Genomic DNA, 20818 nt, shown 5'->3' with positions numbered 1-20818 from the left:
TATCCTGACATTTACAGCCAATCAAAAGGTCCCGTAGAGGCATGGGAAATACGAGAGTCACGGAGATAAGCATTCCTCAAAATAAAAAGGCAAAAAGCCTCCAGCTCCTAAACAAATAGCAGACAAAGTCCCCAGCCAGCGTATACAGCAAGGTATATACTCAATAAAAGCCCTCACTCATTTCCACAATTTGTTGCCTAATGGCCATTATACGGAGGTTTAGGAAATCGTAATATTGAGACAGATGAATATCTGGTTGGTTCTAAATGATGGTCAGCGCGGACTTCTTGCTCAGGAGGAATAACTAACGTGGGCCATGTAATTCTGTTCTTGTGGCGTAGCCACGAAGAAATGCTCAATACCATGCTGTAAGATTTGACCATCTAGCCACTGGTTGACCATATTTATATTCCAGAACCAGGAACGTCCAAGTTTTTCCCGCTCTCGAATAAATTGGGCTCGACATCGGACCGCAGACTCAGTACGAGGGAATCCTTTGAAAGCAAGAAGAGAAACAATATGCTTGGATGCCACCGGTATGGAGGCAAAAAACACGAGGAGAGCGTCTTCTTCGTGTGTCCACGCCCGACCACCCATCGTGAGTTGCGAGTGTGGTAATCCTAATGGGCTGGGAAGTTTTAGATTTGGGGGCATCTTATAATAATAGAGGGGTTCGGGAGTGGCGGGAAAGAAAACTCTCAGCGGTGCATTACGTGGGAAGAATATCATGGCAACTGGCGCGGTTGCACGAGCTAGATCGGAGAAGGGATGTTTTCAAATCTGTGTTCAGTGCCTGGATTCAAGGCCCTAGCGCTTGTCGGCCAATAGAACCATTAGACGACCCTCCATTGAAAGGAGCCCCTCCACGAGCTAAAATGGGAGCTGCGGTTTAGTCAGAGAACAAAAGTACAAGTTGCACACTGGCCAATGCAATCACTTTCAGCAACGGACCAATCAACCCCTGTCTAAATCGCGCAGTTCTATGGTATTGGAGATTTGCCACTCAAGAAGTCAATCACTACATCCCTGCTAATGTAGCCTCCTTAGATACTGTAATCAAGAATTACAAAATATTCTTTGCTATCTGCCGCAAAAGCCGCTAAAATTCTGGCTTAAAGACCATGCCTCCTGTCCCAGTCTTCACACCTGTTCCCCGCGCAGGATTACTGAAACGCCCGTCATGACAGAAGAGAATCCTACCAACGAAAACTTCGAAGAGGTGAGTACATGATTATAGATATCAGGACTTGCGCTGATTCTCTTTCCAGGTTATTCAGAAAACTCATGTGACCTACTTGCAACGAGTAAACCAACAAGCGAGCCAAATGATCAAGACAACCCTGGCGGAGAGTAACCTGCACGCGGAGCAGCTCCACTGGGAGCGTGTGGCCCACATTCAAACCCAACAAGAGCTGGAGATTGAAAGGAGACTACACCAAGAAGCGGCAAGTACGGTCGCCCGCCTTGAGAGGGAACTTCTTGTGTCTAAGACTGCGTGCTCTGCCATCCAACGGGCCCTATCGCTTGAAAAAGCGACGGCAGAGGAGATGGCGGCCGAGTTGGATCGGACACAGCGGAAGTTTCACCTGGTAGACATGCTCGTGGATACCATGCTCCTCGAGGAAGACAGTCAACTAAAGATCTCGGACCGGTCCCGACAGATCACGGATGTAATCTTAGATCTCGAGAGACAGATGGAGGAGCGGTACCGAACAAAGTTGCAGGAAAAGGATGAGCAAATCAGTCGGCTGGAACGGCAGTCTCCATAGTATGATGGCTCGAAATTCATCGTACCACGGTTTGGAATAGCCGCACTGCATGATTTCGAAGGCTGGCTTGGGAAAAGTGTGGCCCATCGAGATATATATATTAAATGCTGGTGGCGGGTATAGTAATCAACAAATACCATTATAAACAACCATGGCAAAGTGCGATCATATCTCTTGGGTTAAATTTACGGAGGAGAAGGCCACCCCTCAGCTGGTGTATGGATCAAGGTTTGCCCAAGTTATAGCTGAGCTGCCTGATCCGTCGACCCAGTTGCCCCAAGTGGTGTTTTGCCTCGGGCGCCGACTGAAAGACCAGGCCCTTAGAGAACTATGCGGCAGCAACTACCGGGGCCAACACCGTCTTCAACGATGTATTAACCTTCGATCAGATAATCGGACATTGCATTCGTTGCAGCCGCGGTTTTTTGCTGACTGCGACCCGACCCGTGAACCGCTACCAGCGAGTCCCGAGAGTATGGCTATTTGCCATCTGGAGCAAGTTCACGGCATAGATCTTGCAAAAAGTACTGATTCTCTATATGACCTTGTTCTGGCACGACTTCTCTTCCTCTATGTGGATGTCCTCTGTATTTTCGCTGACGACATGGGAGGGCTGGAAGGTGTTCGTGAGCGCCTGTCCACTTGGGCCCGGATCGGATCGGCATCTAGCCTACCCAATGTGGTACGGCCAAGGGTCATCGTTGTCACCGGTGAACAATCACAAAGTGTTACCCACAACATCCTCGAGGAAGGAGATTTTCTGTACGACCTTCTACATGTGGGCGACCTCCCCTTTTACGCCGTGTTTGGAGACGTGCAGGTCTGCCGTCTGCCACCAGGGGAGCATTCCTCAGAAGCGCGATACCTGGGCCTGCATCAGGAGGTCACCCAGCAGCTCCGGAACATGAGGTCTATTCGTGAGCAGCAGCAGGTCCTGTTCTCTGCCAAGCACCTGAACTCATTTTTCGAACTTTCCATACAGCACTTTTCCACTGAACCATTTGTACCCTTTAATTATATAAAGGCTGCCCGGCAGTGGAATCCTCTGGACGGAGCCTTCACATCTCATCTGATCAGCTTCTTGGAGACGGGTAAACATGCCCCCTACGATGAGATGGCATCATATATTGCATCCGCCATTTTAATGGATGCCTATCCAAACCGTGCACACCCCTTCGCTCCATCGGCGGTGTTCAAAACACTGTACCACGACGCATGCAGTCGGGCATTTCAGCATTGCTACAGAGGTACCGCAATTGTATCAACTCAGTGCAAGAAAGTTGAAGGACAGTTGAAAAGTTTCTTTGAAGAAATGACCACGAACTCGACGCCGTCGTGGGAGCTCCATCGGCGTAATTTGTCAACCCAGAAAAAGTTCTGGACTCATCACAGGTCGAACAAGACATGCTTGGTCTGTCTTCGGCGCCAACCCGAGCATATGCCAACGTGTGGTCATGCCATCTGTGATACTTGTACAGAAATATTTGGGGAGCCCGTACCGCACGCAGAGAGCGAGTACATTGTTCGCCAGTGTGTCGTGTGCAGTGCGTTGGTATGCCTTACGGTCAAGCTGAAACCGCCAACAGCGGCCCCGCGAGTTCTAAGTATTGATGGAGGAGGTCCTCGCGCCGTCATACCGCTGGAACACCTGGAGATTCTCCAGGAAATCCTGGGGCCTGATCTACCAGTTGGTGATTTTTTTGAGCTGAAGGTGGGCACCAGCTCCGGTGGTTTGATTGTTTTGAGTATTACTCTACGTTGTTTAGACATCACGCAATGTAAGTTACTGTTCCGGACGTTGGCGAAGCAAGCATTTTCTCTCCGACGGAAGTGGCCTGGATCCTGGCTCCACGATGAGCGGTACGACAGCACCCTCTTCGATGATGTCCTGAAGGAGCACTATACCCCAACACAGCGACTGTTTGATACTCCAGCATCCATGGTATCGTCGGGCAAAGTGGCGGTGACCGCGACTTCCCTCGATGGTGATCAGTTTATTTTTACGAATTACAATGGCACTGCACCACGCCAACTCGAATCAGGTTTGTACTGGCCGCGGGGCGGTTGGAATAAACCCTTGCTGACAGGAAAAAGTGTACGAGAGACTTCGACCGGAAGTCGAGAGTGAGCCATTTGTTTGGCAGGTGTAAGTATTAACCCTCTGCTAGCCCATTGTGAATACTGACGAGGCTAGCGCCCGTTCCACGGCTGCTGCTCCTTCGTATGTTCCCAGATCCGGCTTCGAGTGCCCGTTTTACTTACATATTTGCCGGTAGATTATTCTCCACCACTCATCTACCCGGCCTTGGGTCCTTCCAGGACGGAGGGATACCGCGATACAACAATCCCGCTTCGGTGGCGGAATTAGAGGTAAAGCATCTATGGCCCGGAGCGGAGCCCGACGTTTTCATTACACTTGGGACTGGAACGGGTCTGCGGTCGTCTAAGCCGTTTTCTTTCAGGAACATTATAGCCGACGGCTGGATTTCAAGAGTCTACCGGGCCGTGCAACGCACGTTTGATGGACGCCTCCCATGGCTAGAACAATATGCTCGGCTAGATGAAAACGCTAAAGATCACTACTTCCGATTTGACTCCTCTTTCCGCGAATTGCCGGCGATGGACGATACTAAGTGCATGGAGTACTTATCGGACCAGACCCGGATCCAGTCAAGTTGGCAAAACAGTAGCGAGGCAGTGTTAACCTTGCTAATCTCCAGCTTCTTTTTCACACTGGATGTCTTGCCGGAGTTTCGGTCTGGTTTCTTTCATTGCAAAGGCACAATTCGGTCCCGTTGTGCGCCAGAGCCTTTGATTCGCAAGCTATCTCAACTAGAACCAAGCCGACAGGATTTTTTCAAAGATCAGCTGAACCTAGGCCTTTACTTATCACCTGTGGATATTTGCCCTTCATGCCATCAGTATTCTCTTGCGGTCCGCTTCTATGTCCGCAACCTGGATGAAAAGATCACATTATCACTCCAATTAGGTACAAAGAAACATCGGTTAAGTGCTTTCCCAAAAAGCATACATGAGGTTGTGGATGAACAGGGCTTAGATGCACCTTTTGGACTTTCTAACCACGACATTCCACTCCATATCAACTGCCCTACATGCGCTACTCGAGTGAGCACCCAGCGCAAGAAGCGTAAATTCTCGGAGATTTGATTTTCAGGTGCTTTTCGTATCTTTCACCTCTTCTGTTCTACTTTTTGGCATCGCGTCGAGCTTCTGAATGCACTTGCGTACCAATGAATTATACTCGGCAAGCATATTCTGGAGTTGTGCGTTCTGTTTTGATAAACGATCGATAATTTCTCTCTCTGGCGATACTGCGTCATTCGGCTTTTCGCGGCATTTAGTCATATTGTTGGCTTTCTAGGTCTAGAACTTCAGCAAATTGCTTATTAAATGTCTGGGACTTTACCTCGTGTATTATATGATACTCTTGGGTAAGAGGAGTTTGGAGGGGCTTGTCGTGGTGGAATAATTCTCAAGGAACCCAAGCAAAGGAAGGGAATGGAAGAAAAATGTGGATGGTTCGCCTTAAGAAAAGCGGCGCAGCGGAAATTGCTTGCGTCACCAGGCTTACGGTGGAGTGAGGACAACAAAGAACTGATAGCGAAGGATTCGGAAGGTAGCAATTACTTCCTGACTTTGAGGGTGCTAACTGGCAGGGTTCTTGCCCTTTAGAATCCATCATCCAATTAACTATTGAAGCCACCCTCCTCTGCCACCAACATAACTGGACAGAAGGATAACTTAGAAAAAGTACCACGGAGACGCCGATTCCTGGGAGCTGTGTTGCCCCAGCGTCTACGAATCGACGGATTCTCCACATAGTAAACGCTGACTGGTTCTCAGAAATTAGCTTGTGGAGCAGCGCTTGCTGACATGATCCACTGTGTTGATAAGATACCTTAATTGGACGACACTTCACCATCCTGTCCCGGCTGTGTGGTACCAGGCACATTTGACTTTCAGGAAACGAACCGAGACACAAGCGAACACAATACTGTATCTTGATTGGTATGAGCGGACGAGCACAGTCGAAGTCAAATGGATTCTTGTTTAATGTCGGGGAAGACCCGCAGTGTGCGCTCAGGGGGAATGCGTGATGAGACTGGAAGCGTAAATACGTTTAGGCTATTCTCAAATGGCCGTTCGAGACACCCACGGATCTTCGTCGGGTCGCTCCTATCCCGCCACATTGCTAGCCATGGCTGAATCCATACTCCCCTCGGGTCACAACAATGTCATCGAAGAGCAGTTATTGGTTGGCCTCAAGATTTCTGGTCTTGGAAGCAGATCGGGACCGGGTATGACAGAGCTGTGGCTTCCGGTCGCCAACGCAGCGAAGTTGCCCTCGAAAACAAATGGAGACAACTGTGCAGTGATCCAAATAGCTTGGTACAGTATGCTTCTTCCGTCGTACTTCTGCTCATGTCTAATGCCCAGCAGGTTTCCCAGTCCATGAAATGGCGTGGTAGCAATGGTACAGGCGCGAGGGAACATATGTAGCCAATAATGTGACGTACATAGTTGTTGTCTTCCAGAGATCCAAGCGCCGTTGTAAAATATAAATAGACGGCTGAACTCGAGTTAAAACAGTTCACTGTTTTCCAAACCCATTTGCCTTCAGCCATGCAGGCTCCGCAGGTACGGCCTCCACTTTATTTCATTTTTGAGTTGCTAAAGTGATGGAATCAGCCCACCCCCATTGATACTTGGTCGCTCGTTCGAAGCCTCTTCTCCCGCGAGGCCGCCCATCTCCAAGAAATCGAGGGGCTCAAAAACGCGCTCGCCAATGCTGACAAAAAGAATTGGGCTGAGTATAACACCCTCCGAGAGCAGTATGGAAAACTCCACAAAGCCTATACTTTGCTCTACGCCGAAAACCAGCGCCTTAGGGAAGATTTGGAATTGTCTCTGCATCATCACCACTGTCGCCACGGGACGGTTTCCCGAATCGATGGTTCGCGGGTTGAGGAGGTCGAGTAGGCGGGGTAGACCTCCTACCAGGCAGTTTTTCCGTGGTTAGATCTGTTTCTGTATCTGGTTTTGTATTTTTTTGGTTAAATACTGCAAGTGGGCCGCATGGGTGAACATTGTGTACTCCTGCATCTATAGCTTTGGGGCCCGACTTCGCGTAGCTGCGCCATTGCACTGTTTCAGTTGATTGGGTTGAAAGTAGTTATATCACAGGAATAAAGACGCTAAATTAGTGTTGATTACTAAAGGCGTATCGTAGCACTCCTATTTAACCATCCCTCCCCTCCAGGTTTCTTCAATACTAGCCATCATTTCAATACAGTATGCATCTTCTTTCCCTACCAGACAAAATCCTGCAGCAGATTGCAGAGGAGTGTGACTCCATCAGCTCGGTCTGCCACCTCATGAAGTCATGCAAGGACTTATACTTTATCCTAAGACCCTCCCTCTACCGCATAGACAAGAGGTCCGGAAACTGCTTTGCTCTCTCTGCTTCCGCCTTTCCCTGCACCATTGAAACCCTCAAGCTCGCATTGAAATACGGGGAATACGCAGACAACCATCCAGCAGTATCTGATACATTAAGAAGGGCCTGTGTTTTAGGCCTTGCAGACTTTGTGGAGGTACTCCTTGAATGGTGCCCGCTGGTGCCATTCACGTCCTTGCTCGGATACCACTGGAAACGGAACGAAGAAGTGGTTAAGCTATTACTGGCAGCAGCTGCTACAAGAGAATCACACCCATCCTTTTCTTTTGTACACGAGACTGTGAATGCAGCACGCGATGCGTTGTGGTCAGCTTGCAGGTATGGCCAACAGAGAACCGCTATCATGGTGCTTGATATGCACCCAAGCCTGCAGCTAGATCATGCTTTCGACCATGCCTACACAACCGGGAATGTGCCAATGCTTCAATTCTTGATTGAAACTGCCGTGAGATTTAGAAAACGAATATTCTTCCCAACTCAGGATCCCATTTGGGACAGCGAAATTCTTTCAGTGCTGGGCGGAGCACCCGATGAGATTCGACGAACCACAGACGAGTATAGGCTTCTGCACGCATGCATGACAGGGAATACTGCGGTGACCAAAATGCTATGTGAGCTGGGGACGCCAGTTGATATGGAAGGGCCGGATGGAGTGTCACCCCTGTTCCACGCAATTCAGAGTGGGCACACGGGCGTCGTCAATGAACTTTTGAAGCATGGGGCACCTGTTACTCCAGGGTATCCAGGATATATGGACCAGTTATATGATGCCGTCACAACAGCAGTCAAACACGGCCATGTTGAAATTGTGCAGACTCTGCTCGATGCTAAGGTGCTGTATAATGACCTATTGGCACTGCGTCATGCAAGCTTTAACCACCACCTTGGCATATTTGCACGTTTGCAACCAGATCCCAACTTTAAATACGCATATGGCCAAACTGCACTGCACTTTGCAGCTGAGGCTGGATTCGTCGAGGGAGTTGCTATGTTAGTAGGGGCCGGTGCGTCAAACTGCCCGGATGACATGGGCAGGACACCAATGGACTATGCTGAAGACAAAGGACATATGGCAGTCTGTTTATTTTTGGTGCTGAGTGGGTTTTAATAAGCAATGGAGGGCTGGATGTTGATTTAATTGGTGGGTACGAAAGTCTTTAAACAGGTTCTAGTCTACTGTAATCACTTCGTCAAACTCGAATAACATCAGCTTGTAATAGACAGGATTCGGTTTCTTCCGTCCCGATCTCCTCAGCTCTGGCTGCTGCGCTTCAACACCAGCTCCCTTCTTCTGACCCTTGGTTGCCTTCGTCTTTGGTCGTCTTCTAGGGGTTCTGGAATGCGACAATTGCTGATTATTGCCCTTAGTTGGATAAACAACTGCATCGTCATGACCCGAGATAGATCGCACACTCTCGCGACGTGGGGGGAGAGCCGTATCGTCGTCCGAGATAGAGATCACGCTCTGTTCGCGCCGAGGACTTGCCGGCTTTTCAGGCTGGAAAAAATTAGCAAACCAAGTGGCCAGAGCAGACGGGGACACTTACCAGATTCACGATGTCGTCGCACCTTAGGTCCGCCGCTACAACCACCTGTTCAGAGGATGGCAGAACGAGAAATTGGGACCAGAACGTCTCTGAATTTGCAATGAGTTCAGCCGTGTGTTGAGTGAGGTCGATATTTGGACAATCCGAAGCCCAGTCTTGCTCTCCACTCGTCCACCCATAATCTGGAACGTTTTGCTTCTCGGGGAACGCAGGGAAAGATATAGGTCCTGCATCACGACCTTCGACGGAGCAATCCGGATCTGGGATGGGAGTTGTAGCGAAATCAAACTTGAGCGACTCCGAGGGAGAAATTGATGTCTGGCGGCCATTGAAGCCCTCCCACCACTCAAAGAAGTCGAATTCTTCAATCTCTGGGCCGCCGTGAACTTGACTTGTAGACATGGTTGAGCGTTAGATGCTGTGATTTACGCAAGGAGGAGAATGAAGAGGAAAGGAAGGTCGCCTGGTCTCTCAGAGGGTGCGAAGCAGCAGATTCTTATACCTTGGGCAGTCTGTGTGTTCCAAATATACATCCTGCGCCCTGCCACAGACTCTTTGCTATATCTCTCATTTATTGGACAAGATTGCTTTATTCTGCAGTGCAGCCTCCCTGTTCTATCCTCATATGACCATGTGCCCGGGCATATTTCGGGTTTGCGCAGCCAACGAACTACACCCGGATCTGCACAAGGTTCTGGTAATATCGACTACCGTCCAATAGCTTCAATTTTACAACAGGATTTTGCCTAAAACATAGCCCCCCGGAACGGGGAGTAATACGTACCAATCATTTGACCCTAGTCCTGATGGTGTTGGCGCCGTGCGAATGGCTTGCTGGAAGATAAAAAGGCCATCAATCCCCTCCTTCGGCCATATTCTGTTGTGTCCCATCTGTTCCCTGGTACAAATCCTCTCCTCCTTCTTTTGACACCGCAGCTTTGATGGCCAACCAAATCCCCAACAACGCTGGTGTCGTGGCCCAGCCATACTCCAGTCGGACTATTGTGTCTGATGATAGCATGAATCCTATCTTCGTCTTGAGTGAGAGCACTATCGAACATATCATCCAAACTGAAGCGCGACTTCGAAATCATGCTGCTATGCCTCACTCTTGCCAACTAGTAGTCTCTATCTGGGCTTACAATGGTCCGGACGGAGTCGGCTGGAGAAGGACCACCATCAAAGATGATGTCGGCATTCGCAAGCTTGTCGAGGCAGCGCAGCTTCTCCAAGAGGTGATGCAACGTGCACCAAACAAAATGAGCGAAGTTTTGCACCGCCCTGCCGCTACCGCTGTTGCTATCAGCGCAATCGAAGTCATAGACATCACAGGCAGCCCAAGCTCTGGCACCGGTAGTAGAGCTGCCTCATCGGACACCGCGCACCGTCCACATTCTATCGAAAAACAACTTGACCCAGCGACCGATTTCGTGGGTTCAGCTACCATCCTAGATAAAATACCTATCCAAGATGGTCATGTGGCCGGTGCAACCTCGAGTTCAGACTCTGTTGTCTGCGAAACTGCGGAAAACGGAAGCCATGATGGACTCGAAACCATACCTAACTCGCCCGTGTCAGTACCAGCCAGTGAGTTCTGTCCACTGTCAGAACTAGTTCCTCGCTAATTCACGATAGTGGAATTTAACGAAGAAGGCACGGTGTTAACGACTGGCACTCGCCTTCAATCCCAGAGCACGCCGGGTGTTTCCGTTCCGCAAAAGCGAAAGCGTACGGGTGCTGGTAAAAGGACTGCGGAGTCAGGTCCTCCAAAGAGGCCTGCTAGGTTGAGGCCCAGAAAAGACAGCTGATACCGTACGTAGCACAGAAGCCAGCTTCAGTTTGATTCTGGTCTTCAAAAAGACAGTGAAGGGCGAGCACTCATCAGTTCTTGATTTCTGTAAAGCTTGCTATAGATACAAATTGATAGGAATAAGAGGCGATTAGGAATGACATTCTGAAGCTATTCTATAGCATACTATGTCATTATCTTCCCCTGATTTCTCAACAGTTCTTCCCAGAGTCCTGTAAATCACGTGGCAAGCAGCGCTTGGGCCCTCGAAATTTGGAAACCATGGAAGAACGCGAAATTATGGTGTTGCAGATCTATGGCTCCCCGACATAGAACATAAACCAACGCAGCCCCAGATACTAGATGCAATTAAAATCAGAAAACAATCTCAATAAATATGTGGATTCTACTCTTTGTTGCCGTTGTTCTAGCACACTCTTGGGTTGAAGACCTCTCTGTGGTAGGCAATAATGGGATCAAACTCGGGAGAACCGGATATCCCCGTGGAAATAGTAGGCTTACCCAACCCAGCACCATACCTTGCTCACCAATCAACAGTCCGCCGACTTGATCCAGCATTTAATGATGCTGCGATGACATATCTGCTCCCGACTGTTGGGGTGCAACTCTTGCCCAATGATCCCATCTGCGCTCCCTCGCAGAGACAGTCTGTTCAGACTCCTGGAAGCCCCATGTTGCAGGCAGCACCAGGGGACCTGGTCCGCCTTCGCTACCAAGAAAATGGTCATGTCACGCTTCCGTATATAACTCCCGGGAAGCTATCACCCGGCCATGTCTACGTCTACGGCACCTCCTCACCCTCTGCGGAGGATACTTTAGTTGGCATCCACAAGGTATGGAATTTGGATGGCACTGGGGGCGACAGACGTGGGCGGCTTCTGGGCATGTTTGATTTTGATGACGGCCGCTGCTTCCAGGTGAATGATGGTCCCATATCTCGTCACCGTCAAGACAGGTATGGTCACCAACCGGATCCCATACAGGGAGCAGATCTATGGTGCCAAAATGTGATTCGTATTCCCGACGCCGCTGGCGACATTCTCACGATTTATTGGGTATGGGATTGGCCGAGCTATCTGGGAGAGGAGGGTGAGAAGCAGGAAATATACACCACTTGCATTGATATTGAGATCAAATCTCATGAGGGTCCAAAGGGGTGTTCCTAGGCAGGCAATACTTTTAGTAGTAGCATTAACAAGAATATCTAAAACATGCATTTGTATCCTATTGATCCTCTTGCTTACCCTGGGCACATGGACGTCAAGCGCGCTGGGAGTGATTTGTACCTTTCCATTTAGGCAAGAGCCCCAATCTCCCTCCTCAGCATCCAGAAATTGTGATAGTAGTCATATTCTGAGAATAGGGCGATTTCACACCAGGCTTACTTTTAGATAAATAAAAAAACAGATCTGCCTTTACAATACAAACAGTGGCAAATGTTAGGGGCAACATATCAATTAATGAGCTAGCCACGACTGTCGTAGAAGGAATAGAACAGCAGGTGCCAAAGCTGACTGAAAGGTGGAAATGAAGGGAGATTGTGTCTTTTCAATTCGAATATGGCTCATGAATCGGCGTTTAAACTCGTCCTGGTGTAAACATGTCTGGCAAAGCATTTGCGAATAGCCCAGCAACAAACAAGGTTCTCGAGTTAACTCCTTGTGAGTCAACCTTCCACCATTAGTAGAGAAGAGGAGGAACCTCTGTATTGTCTAGACCTATAGCAGTTTCCTGGCTGTACAGTTATCCTTCATCAACAACGCGTCTACGCGCTGAAAAAAAACCTCCGGGCCTCATGAAACAGCCAACATTACAGCCCCAGACTTGAAAGTGATGGCCCCTTTCATAAGGTAATGATTAATAAAGAAAATCTAGACTAAAGGATTTAGTATTATATAGGCATTTACAAAATTAAAGCCCTGCTATAGATTTCCCTTCCTTAGGATTTGCCTATATAATCTGATTCACCCTGCATTTCTCTCAACCTTCTTAGAGCAATGAGGTCCACCCCAGATAGTTCTTCCCTAAATACCTACTGGAGTTTCTGGCCATTGCTATCTGGAACTGCTTTGGAGCAACTTTCACCTATCACAAAAGCTAGGACATAAAATCTGAGTAAACAAAGCTGTGCAGGAGCCCCCGATTGGTTGTCATCTTCTTGAAAGTGACGCATGCTATTGCAATGCAGACCAGTCAAGTCCGCTCCCTCCCTCCTCACCGCATCTTCAAGGGTACGGCCCGCAGTATGCTACTCCAGCCGCCGGTCTGGCCTGACCAGTCCAAGTGAACCTGTGACCTTGTCAAATCTTTGAGGAGAGCTGAGCCACAACTTTTGTAAGCCCTTAATAAGTTTTTGTTCTCGGTCTGCTTTGCCACTCTCAAGTAGTGGACGAACGGTCTCCCTATCGGCGCCGGCTTGCTGGTAGCCGACCGCCAAAGCCTGCCTCATGGGTAAAGCCTGAGTTGTAAGATGCCTCGAAACGAGATAATCAACCTGCGCCTTCCCAATGACTTTCTCAAGGGCATATCGCGGCGTTGCAATCTTTTCCTCGGTCTCTGGTTTGTTGTCGATGGTGGATGAAAAACCTAAAACCATGGGAGGCAGCCCAACGTCGTCGTTCTCAAGGTTCAAATCTGCAATCGCCACGAACCAAACATCGTACGTATAGGTGTGATTAGGGTTTCCCAATCGGTTTTCGAGGTGGCGAATGGTATCATCTCCGTTAAGGGCATAGGGCACTCCCGCAGCCTCCGCAGATCGGCGAGCAAGCCTGGACTCACTCGCGACAAGCCTCCAACCGCGCTCGCCGTAAACCACAAAATTGACCGCTGAACCCCCCCGCCGCTGGCGGTACATGATTTTCTCGCCAGAGGGTGTAAAGCCCGGACGATACGCAAGCGGCTCCGTCTTCTGCGAGGGGACATATGTGATCGCCTTGTTGCCCAATAATCCGATCGAGGGTTGGCCACCCGCTTGAGGCAGCCCGGTCCAAATCGACCCCGTATTATTGGGACCTGTGTCGGAAATCGACCCCGTATTATTATTGGGACCTGTGTCGGGCGGGCAAGGAGGGTACCAGTTCGGAAGCTGATGTATTTTGCAGAACAACTTTAGATTGTCCTCCGTCTGGAGTATTATATCTTGCTGACCTTCACGCTTGGCCTCAACGTGTGCCAACCACATATCTGCAAACGTCCGGAAGTCGACTTCTCCAGTACCCTGAGCCAAGTTATTATAACGATTATGTTGTTTGATGATCTCATTTCCTTGTAGGAGGGCTGCTGCTGCTGCTTTCGCATTCTTGTTGTTGCCGTAATTGTTTCCATCAGCCTCAATTCCCCTGACTACCCTGAGGACATTCTCGGTCATCCCTCGGTGGAATTTTCGGTGAAATTCTGGTAGAGCCTCCGCCTTTTGCCCTTTTTCCCGATGAGTGAAAATAAAGTTTAGATCTTGCTTTTCTTCTGTGATTAACTTTTCCAGTTCTAGACAGGTTAATAGCTAATTTCTCAAAAATGGAGAGAAATACATACTCTTTGACACTGCTAGGGCGAGCTTTTTCTCCTGTTCGTGTGACCATTCTCGCTGAGCTGCCAATGATTGTAGGTCCTCCAATGATATACTTTTGCCTGGCGGTAAGTTTGTTTCGATAGCTTCACTCATGCTATGTAGGTCTTTTACCCGCTCAATTACTCTGAAAATTCTTTTCAGTTCTGTTTTTGTGAGGTCGCCTGAGTCCATAGTAACGTCTCCGTCTTCATCTCGAGAAGACTCAAAGGTCTGGTCTTCCTCAATAATCTTCTTTTGGATGCACGTCTTGATTTCTATATCACGTGCTTAGTAGTCAATACTATATGGGAGGGTTGCAACATACGTTCATGGAGTACCGACGCCAGCTCAACCATGTCTGGCCAATTAGCTGGATCCAGGATTGCAAGAATTTCCGATGTTTTTAGTTTGAAGTTGGGGGGGATAATTTCTTGAATGTCTGTAGCATCTTCAATTTTAGTACTGAACATAAGCTCAATGAGCTGTTCTTTGTCCTTCTTGCTCAGATTTTTAGCTCCCTTCCAGTTTGTTGTCTCTGCACCGTGGCCTGGCACCCATGTATCCTCGTCCTTGATGCCCCATATTTTATACTGTTCGAATCCTATAATGAGATTAGTCATTGAGCGGCTGTATGAGGGAAGCCATTTTCATACTTGAAAGTGCTATGTCACATTTAGTACTCCTGCTCAGTTTCTGGCTTTTTTCCAAATCGTCATTCACCCTGCTTGTTGGGTCATTCACGATACGCTTTACTTCTCCAACCGTCAACTCAAAGCCTTTGGGAAGAGCGTCAGGAAGGCCCTGTCCATTATAATCCACAATTGTGTAAATAATGTCCTTCTTCTGAGCGGCGGTAAGTTGCTCGGCTTTGCGAGGAACATTGGGTGTGATTTCGCCAGCGGGTGGGACTTCGCCAGCGGGCGGGACTTCGCCAGCGGGTGGGACTTCGCCAGCGGGTGGGACTTCGCCAGCGGGTGGGACTTCGCCAGCGGGTGGGACTTGATCTGGGGTTGCCATGATGAAATTTCTTGATGTTGATTGCCAAGTAGAGGACGACTGTACCAGCAGTCTGGAAAGCGTTGGAACAAGGATATGATGCCAAAAGTGCGGTAGATCCAGATATTTATGTACTAATTCTGTTGTTCAAGGGTACATTAATGGCGCGTTACTAGAAGTGTGGCTGACAGAACTTGTGGCCCCAAACGACCGTTGCGCTTTTGTGAGGCGCTTCGAAAGCGCCAGGAGGCCTTGGCTCCATAATTTGTCAAACCAGCAGAGGGCATCCAGTAGCAACACCCTTCTTCATGGTGCTCGCATTGCTGGGCACTCCGTCCCTTGGAGTTATTCCAGTATGCCAGCATAGTTCTTAGAACCATGTAATCTTCTACAGTCCAATGAACTTATATCATGTGACTAGCATTATGTCAGCCGTTTAAACACTTGATCACCATATAACTTGTGTACACTAACTTAGAGATCATGGCCAGAGGATGGCCGAGGCCACACTCACGGCTGAAAAATTCGTGGCCCTGATTCAACATATCCTGTGCATGTCTTCCGCCACATCCCTCTCAGAGGCTTCATAACCCTCTCTGGCTATTATGGATTATCTTTCTATTTTCGCTATTGCCGCTGGCGGCATGTTCATTGGTTTCTTCTGTTTTCGCTTCCTTGCTGCCTTGTTATATGAGAGTCACCTCGTTTCAGCGTTTATCTCTAAGCATGTCGTATATCCTTACATCCTCAACCGTCACCGCTTTGTCGGCCCATGGACACGTGGAAGAGCTCTACTGTTTGGTACCTATGGTGCGATCAACATATTCTGCGTGGTGTTTCGGGTTTCGTCAATATCCGAAGCCGGCCGTCGAGCAGGTACCCTTGCCGTTATTAATATAGCGTTCCTTATCAATGTGCCGCATCTAGACCTTCTAGCGGATATACTTGGGGTCCCATTACGAACCTGCATTCGGGTTCATCGCGTGATTGGTTGGATGGTTGGAGTTCTCGCCGCGGTACATATCATTATATGCCTCGCTCGCAATCCAAACCTGACCCTAGCAGACCGGGGCAATGTTTTCACATTTATTGTAAGCTTGTTCTGACCAGGAACCCAGGTTCAAGCTGACCGTTTCAGGCTGCTGTTTCTCTGTTCCTCCTGCTCCTATTCTCCGTCCCTTTATTTCGTCGATTTTCGTATGACCTGTTCTTGTCCGCCCACCGCGCGCTTGCCGTGACCTGTGTCTATTTCCTATGGCGTCATTTGCCCAGCCGAGACATTGTTCCGCGAATCTACCTTCACGCTCCGCTGGGGGTGCTTTTACTAAGCTCTGTTTCGCAGTTTGTATATTTCCTATACCTCAACGGCTTCCTATCATCTCGATCAGGTCGCCGTGCTGTGGTGGTAACCAAAAAGGGGGCGGAACCTACCAAGGCGGGAGTGCCAATGACCATCCGCGTGAAGCTCTCACGGCCCTTGGCAGTGAAAGCAGGCCAGTATGTGAAGCTTTGGATGCCGTCGGTGAGTCTCTTTGCGTGGATGCAGACACACCCTTTCATGGTGACATCTTGGTCGCCGGGAAAACAAGATACCTTGGAGCTCTTGGTGCAGACTTGTCGTGGCCTGACAAAGACATTGCACACGCGGGCCGCCGATGACGGTCAGGCTTCATTCTCCGCATTTGTGGTTGGTCCGCATGGCTTTAGCGAGCCAGTTGACCAGTACGAGAGCATCCTCGCAGTGGCCAGCGGGTTTGGTATTGCGGGGATCATTCCATATTTGAAGCAACTTCTGCATGGCTACAACACGGCCACCTCTCGTATCCGTCGCGTGCATTTCGTCTGGGAGGTAGATAGTAAAGGTAGGTAAATCTTCACGTGTCAGAGTCGAGGCTAACGGCCGAGCAGATCTTTCTGTAGCTGCTCAGCCATGGCTTAACGACTTGCTAGAGGATGATGTGCTGTCAGCAGACGAGGGAAAAAGTGCTCCTGAAAGCGATGCATCTGAAGCGAAACACAAGAAAGGATATGTCGGTTCTACTACTTCGGTTTAAGAGTTATTCAGCTGACCGCATTGGTAGATTATTGAAATATCTCCATATGTGACAACGAAGAGTGATAAGCAAATAGTAGACATGGGTAAGCATAACCGTGTCAAACTCTATACTGGCAGCCCAGATTACGGAAAGATTATGTCGGAGGAGTTTTCGGGAGATTTCATTAGGAGAGTCACAAACACTGAAGAAGAGAAGGGGAAGCTCCTTGTTCTAGGTACGTAACTTGGCCACATGCTTAAATTTTACTAAAGGTACCTAGTCTCCGCATCGGATGCATTGAGGGACAAGTTAAGACCAATCGTGTGTCAGTACCTTAGCGAGAAGGTCAAAATGCACGAGGTCGACTTTCAGCCTACATAGCAACATGAGTCTTAGTTAAGTAACGAATATTAGACACTTTGACAGTATCAATATGTTATTCTACACTGGAACTAGTCCTTCTAAACGGCCAATCACTATCCTATACGGGAATAAGATATCCTTGCCGCAATTAGAGCGAATCGAGCCAAGTCAACCAACTCCCCTTTTGGCGGACGGGGACAAACAAAAGCATGCTGCCTAAGCTCCTCAATCGAACCTGCCGAGGAAGTCATCAACAAGAACCGAAAAGCAGAGGACTCAAGTGGCCAGCGATCGGTGTCCTCCACTCCCATCAAAAGGCCATCTTCCCTTTCATCCTTTTCGTGCTTTTGCATTAGAATCATGATGATGCTTGCCAATGATTTGATCATTCTGGGCTGCGAGTTCTCTAAGCACTGTTCCTGGCAGAATTCTAGGGCCCCTATAAGCTTATTAGCGGTGTTGTTACCGGTGGGTAGTAGACTTGCCGATTTTTACGTTTCCAGCTAGATCAAGGAGAATATTCGAACAGCTCAGCGACATATGCTCAAATCCAGCAGAAACGAGGCACGAAAGGCCATCGAGAATCCGTTCTCTGTAAGTCTTTGCCACGGACGCCGGCATATTGGTCTTACCTGTCCAACAATCAAAGATAGCTGCTGGTGCGTAGGATAGACACTACCACACCAAACCACATGCTCTAGCGTGAGTGGGAGATCATCCATACGAGCGTATACAGTGCCTCGGAATCGATAGCATTCTTTGACCATAATAATATTGTCATGTTGGATTTGCGTGAAGAGGTGCAACATTCTATCAGCCTCTTCAGCAGCATACTGTCGAATGGCGACCACATGAGAGGGGCGGGACCGATGGACAGCGATTATTACCGGGCCTGCCAAATCACAAGTGAAAGTCTTTCGAAAGGTATCCCAGGGGGATTCATTATCCCGCAGCAGAGAACTTTGACGCATCAAGACTTGCGGGAGACCCAAGCTTTTTAGGGACCCTGTCACTACTTTTCCAGTAGACATGGTGGCAAAGTATGGGTGGTATTATGCCAGCGCGGATCAGACTTCGGAGGGTTAAGAAAGGGGGTAGGAAATATCCTCTTCGAGAAAATACTTAGAAGCGCCACAATTTTCTGGGGAGTTGATGAGCCACGGTTCCGCAAAAGTGTGGCTCTCAGATAATCCCAGCGCAGAACATATAATTTCTGGAACATATACTCCGATTTCCAGGACTAAAAAAATTCCTAACTCCAATAGCCATGGATCCAAATTTATTTACTGATGCCCAACCCGAACTGGCTGTGGAACGAAGGCGGATGTATCAGGGAACAGTCCAGATTGACCTGGATCAGATCGTTCCTCACCCATCCTGTCGAAAGTTGAATAAGAAAAATGTGGATCGACTATGCAATATCTTCCAAAAGGAAACTTGCCGACGGTTGGACCTTGGAAATCAGCTCACCGCCGTGGTGTGCAGGCAACACCTGGAGGCTGCCCTCCGTACTGCTGGTATCCAACGCGAAAAACTATCCAAACGTGACTCTCCGAGTTATTCGAAGCTGCAGTTTGCCGTTGGGCAGGTGCAATGTCTACATGGCCAGCACCGGCTTCGGGCAGCAGCAAAAGTCCTCCCACTGCACGACCAATGGTGGCTAGTTGACCTTTATATAGATGGTACCCACCCTTTCACCTGCTAGTCCTTGAAGCCCTCCTCATTGTATACAGATATCAGTCCAAACCTACAGACCGCACTCATAGATGAATATTCAAATGAGCGGACTCCTAGTGATGGTGAAGTTTACTGCAAGGTTCGCCAATACCAGCGTGAGGCAAACGCTGAGTTCGAAGAGATGTGGATGGGCCGGCTCTCCCGCAACAAGGCCAGGCGGTTTCAAAGTTTGTCTTTAAATAAACCCATGCGAGCTGCGTTTGACGGTTTTCTACCTATACCTGGAATCCTAGAGCAGGGATTGAGATTTCCTTCTCTCCCTTGGGTTCTGGCCGCGTCTGCCGACGAGGTATGTTCGGCTCCAGCTGCTGGCCCTATCCTATTGAGATTCTCATCAAGCATAGGAGGTGATCAATGCCCTGGATAACTTACGGGCATTCTGGTCGTCCCTCGTGCGGAATAATAGCGAAGACATGTTGAAGATTGACGCCGGTACGATAGAACGCCTGCAGCTTCATGCCCCAGGAGTTTCAGATGAGGACAGAGAGACTGTTCATGGATGGATTTCCAGCGGCCAAGTCTTCTCAAATTTCACGGAGTCGGAGCGTGCCGATATATGGAACATTCTGAAGGACAGAAAGACGATTATTCCGTCGCTATACACTTTCTTCCAGAATATGCGATACCTTGCAGCATGCGCCAACTGCATGAAACGCTTAGTGTCCTTTAGCAAATACCACTGTACGATCAAAACAGCCATGCTGAGCGTCTTTAAACCGTCGTCCAAAGGCTGTTCAATTCAGACTTCGGAAACTAGCTTCCGGAATATTGATGCCTCACCAAGGGAATGCGCCGAGATTGCGTACGAGCAGCTATGGATCTATTCCATGCGCCACTATTCAGAAATGGCTAAGGAATCAGAGAGTGACGATGTTATTGCAAAGCCAGGCAGCGAAAAACCAGATGAATCGCTTTTATATCATATGGCTCTTCTTGCAAGAAAACTGGGTTTTGACTCTGATGAAATCCAGGAGCTTCTTAAGCACTCACCCGATCGCCAGATCGCAAAATCTGCCCTTCTTAAGGCCAGGCCGCCGGAAAGATATCAATATAACAAGGACATATTCGAGTCTCTTGTGGATCGTATTGTTGAGTCCTTTGAGAGTGCAGTGCCAGCTAGCCTGGCCCCGACATTGACACTAAATAAGGAAACAAAGTTGGGGGCCCGTCGCGGGTTTCCACCCAAGAAAGATAAGAAGAATGATCGACCAAATTTATTCCTCGATCAACTTCATACCAGTGCTCCACCTTATGGGAAGGTGACTTCGTTTTTTGTGAGGCAGTGTGTATATTTTACTTTTTTCGGCAAAATCTCAAGGCGGTTGCTGTCGAGCATTAGCCAACCTGACCATGATATAGACCAACCACCAGCATCGCCTTTATTTGTTCCAGAAGCCCCAAACCCTTATGATGATGAGACAATGTCGGACATTACCACAAGTGCCTTTGAGGCTGAGCGGCAAAGGGAAGAAGCGCAACGTCGGCTGGAAGAACAGCGTCGGCAAGAAGAACAACGTCGGCAAGAAGAACA

General features: G+C 48.8%; 12 protein-coding genes across 12 annotated transcripts in view; 7 read left to right on the top strand and 5 right to left on the bottom strand.

Annotated features, from left to right (window-relative positions):
- Positions 1–106: 106 nt before the first annotated feature.
- BJX67DRAFT_356708 (uncharacterized protein) lies at positions 107–609 on the bottom strand. Its single transcript, XM_071029416.1, has 2 exons — positions 310–609; positions 107–262 (listed from the first exon to the last, which is right to left on the bottom strand). The coding sequence occupies exons 1-2, from the start codon at positions 595–597 to the stop codon at positions 161–163; spliced, it is 390 nt and encodes a 129-aa protein (XP_070885154.1). The 5' UTR covers positions 598–609; the 3' UTR covers positions 107–160.
- Positions 610–1180: 571 nt separating this feature from the next.
- On the top strand, positions 1181–1769 carry BJX67DRAFT_372815 (uncharacterized protein; the record flags this gene model as incomplete). The annotated part of the gene is made up of 2 exons (XM_071031303.1): positions 1181–1219; positions 1269–1769. The coding sequence occupies 2 exons, from the start codon at positions 1181–1183 to the stop codon at positions 1767–1769; spliced, it is 540 nt and encodes a 179-aa protein (XP_070885153.1).
- Positions 1770–1920: 151 nt separating this feature from the next.
- Positions 1921–4937, top strand: BJX67DRAFT_388832 (patatin-like phospholipase family protein; the record flags this gene model as incomplete). The annotated part of the gene is made up of 5 exons (XM_071034413.1): positions 1921–3547; positions 3581–3811; positions 3864–3915; positions 3964–3990; positions 4046–4937. The coding sequence occupies 5 exons, from the start codon at positions 1921–1923 to the stop codon at positions 4935–4937; spliced, it is 2829 nt and encodes a 942-aa protein (XP_070885152.1).
- Positions 4704–5226, bottom strand: BJX67DRAFT_356705 (uncharacterized protein). The gene is made up of 2 exons (XM_071029415.1): positions 5197–5226; positions 4704–5147 (listed from the first exon to the last, which is right to left on the bottom strand). Exon 2 carries the CDS (start codon positions 5133–5135, stop codon positions 4941–4943), a length of 195 nt encoding a protein of 64 aa, XP_070885151.1. The 5' UTR covers positions 5136–5147; positions 5197–5226; the 3' UTR covers positions 4704–4940.
- A 1187-nt stretch (positions 5227–6413) lies between these two features.
- Positions 6414–6770, top strand: BJX67DRAFT_382265 (uncharacterized protein; the record flags this gene model as incomplete). The annotated part of the gene is made up of 2 exons (XM_071033205.1): positions 6414–6428; positions 6480–6770. 2 exons carry the CDS (start codon positions 6414–6416, stop codon positions 6768–6770), a joined length of 306 nt encoding a protein of 101 aa, XP_070885150.1.
- Positions 6771–7084: 314 nt separating this feature from the next.
- Positions 7085–8356, top strand: BJX67DRAFT_382264 (ankyrin repeat domain-containing protein; the record flags this gene model as incomplete). Its single annotated transcript, XM_071033204.1, has 1 exon — positions 7085–8356. One exon carries the CDS (start codon positions 7085–7087, stop codon positions 8354–8356), a length of 1272 nt encoding a protein of 423 aa, XP_070885149.1.
- Positions 8357–8416: 60 nt separating this feature from the next.
- On the bottom strand, positions 8417–9197 carry BJX67DRAFT_382263 (uncharacterized protein; the record flags this gene model as incomplete). The annotated part of the gene is made up of 2 exons (XM_071033203.1): positions 8417–8746; positions 8796–9197. The coding sequence occupies 2 exons, from the start codon at positions 9195–9197 to the stop codon at positions 8417–8419; spliced, it is 732 nt and encodes a 243-aa protein (XP_070885148.1).
- Positions 9198–10930: 1733 nt separating this feature from the next.
- On the top strand, positions 10931–11771 carry BJX67DRAFT_388830 (uncharacterized protein; the record flags this gene model as incomplete). The annotated part of the gene is made up of 2 exons (XM_071034412.1): positions 10931–11096; positions 11143–11771. The coding sequence occupies exons 1-2, from the start codon at positions 10982–10984 to the stop codon at positions 11769–11771; spliced, it is 744 nt and encodes a 247-aa protein (XP_070885147.1). The 5' UTR covers positions 10931–10981.
- Positions 11772–12853: 1082 nt separating this feature from the next.
- Positions 12854–15172, bottom strand: BJX67DRAFT_382261 (uncharacterized protein; the record flags this gene model as incomplete). The annotated part of the gene is made up of 4 exons (XM_071033202.1): positions 12854–14091; positions 14140–14430; positions 14481–14756; positions 14809–15172. The coding sequence occupies 4 exons, from the start codon at positions 15170–15172 to the stop codon at positions 12854–12856; spliced, it is 2169 nt and encodes a 722-aa protein (XP_070885146.1).
- A 974-nt stretch (positions 15173–16146) lies between these two features.
- Positions 16147–17568, top strand: BJX67DRAFT_388829 (NADPH oxidase family protein; the record flags this gene model as incomplete). The annotated part of the gene is made up of 5 exons (XM_071034411.1): positions 16147–16242; positions 16290–17013; positions 17060–17181; positions 17233–17422; positions 17468–17568. The coding sequence occupies 5 exons, from the start codon at positions 16147–16149 to the stop codon at positions 17566–17568; spliced, it is 1233 nt and encodes a 410-aa protein (XP_070885145.1).
- A 95-nt stretch (positions 17569–17663) lies between these two features.
- BJX67DRAFT_388828 (uncharacterized protein) lies at positions 17664–18581 on the bottom strand (the record flags this gene model as incomplete). Its single annotated transcript, XM_071034410.1, has 3 exons — positions 17664–17989; positions 18036–18150; positions 18183–18581. The coding sequence occupies 3 exons, from the start codon at positions 18579–18581 to the stop codon at positions 17664–17666; spliced, it is 840 nt and encodes a 279-aa protein (XP_070885144.1).
- A 236-nt stretch (positions 18582–18817) lies between these two features.
- BJX67DRAFT_388827 (uncharacterized protein) overlaps positions 18818–20818 on the top strand; it is a gene marked incomplete at both ends in the record, with an annotated part of 2976 nt that continues 975 nt past the window's right edge. The window contains 4 exons of the mRNA XM_071034409.1: positions 18818–19145; positions 19284–19576; positions 19632–19679; positions 19710–20802. Coding sequence (XP_070885143.1) covers positions 18818–19145; positions 19284–19576; positions 19632–19679; positions 19710–20802 — 1762 coding nt within the window. The remainder of the gene's footprint in view (positions 19146–19283; positions 19577–19631; positions 19680–19709; positions 20803–20818) is intronic.

Source organism: Aspergillus lucknowensis (genome assembly GCF_044049455.1).
Source record: "Aspergillus lucknowensis strain CBS 449.75 chromosome Unknown BJX67scaffold_27, whole genome shotgun sequence".
Taxonomy (NCBI): domain Eukaryota; kingdom Fungi; phylum Ascomycota; class Eurotiomycetes; order Eurotiales; family Aspergillaceae; genus Aspergillus; species Aspergillus lucknowensis.
This window is presented reverse-complemented; position numbering and strand designations above follow the sequence as displayed.

Excerpts from the sequence above, each read along its gene's own strand:
- BJX67DRAFT_356705 (XM_071029415.1), bottom strand. The coding sequence starts at position 5,135 with ATGACTAAATGCCGCGAAAAGCCGAATGACGCAGTATCGCCAGAGAGA.
- BJX67DRAFT_356708 (XM_071029416.1), bottom strand. The coding sequence starts at position 597 with ATGGGTGGTCGGGCGTGGACACACGAAGAAGACGCTCTCCTCGTGTTT. Across the intron at positions 263-309 it reads AACAGAATTACATGGCCCAC|AACCAACCAGATATTCATCT; the intron begins GTTAGTTATTCC and ends ACCATCATTTAG.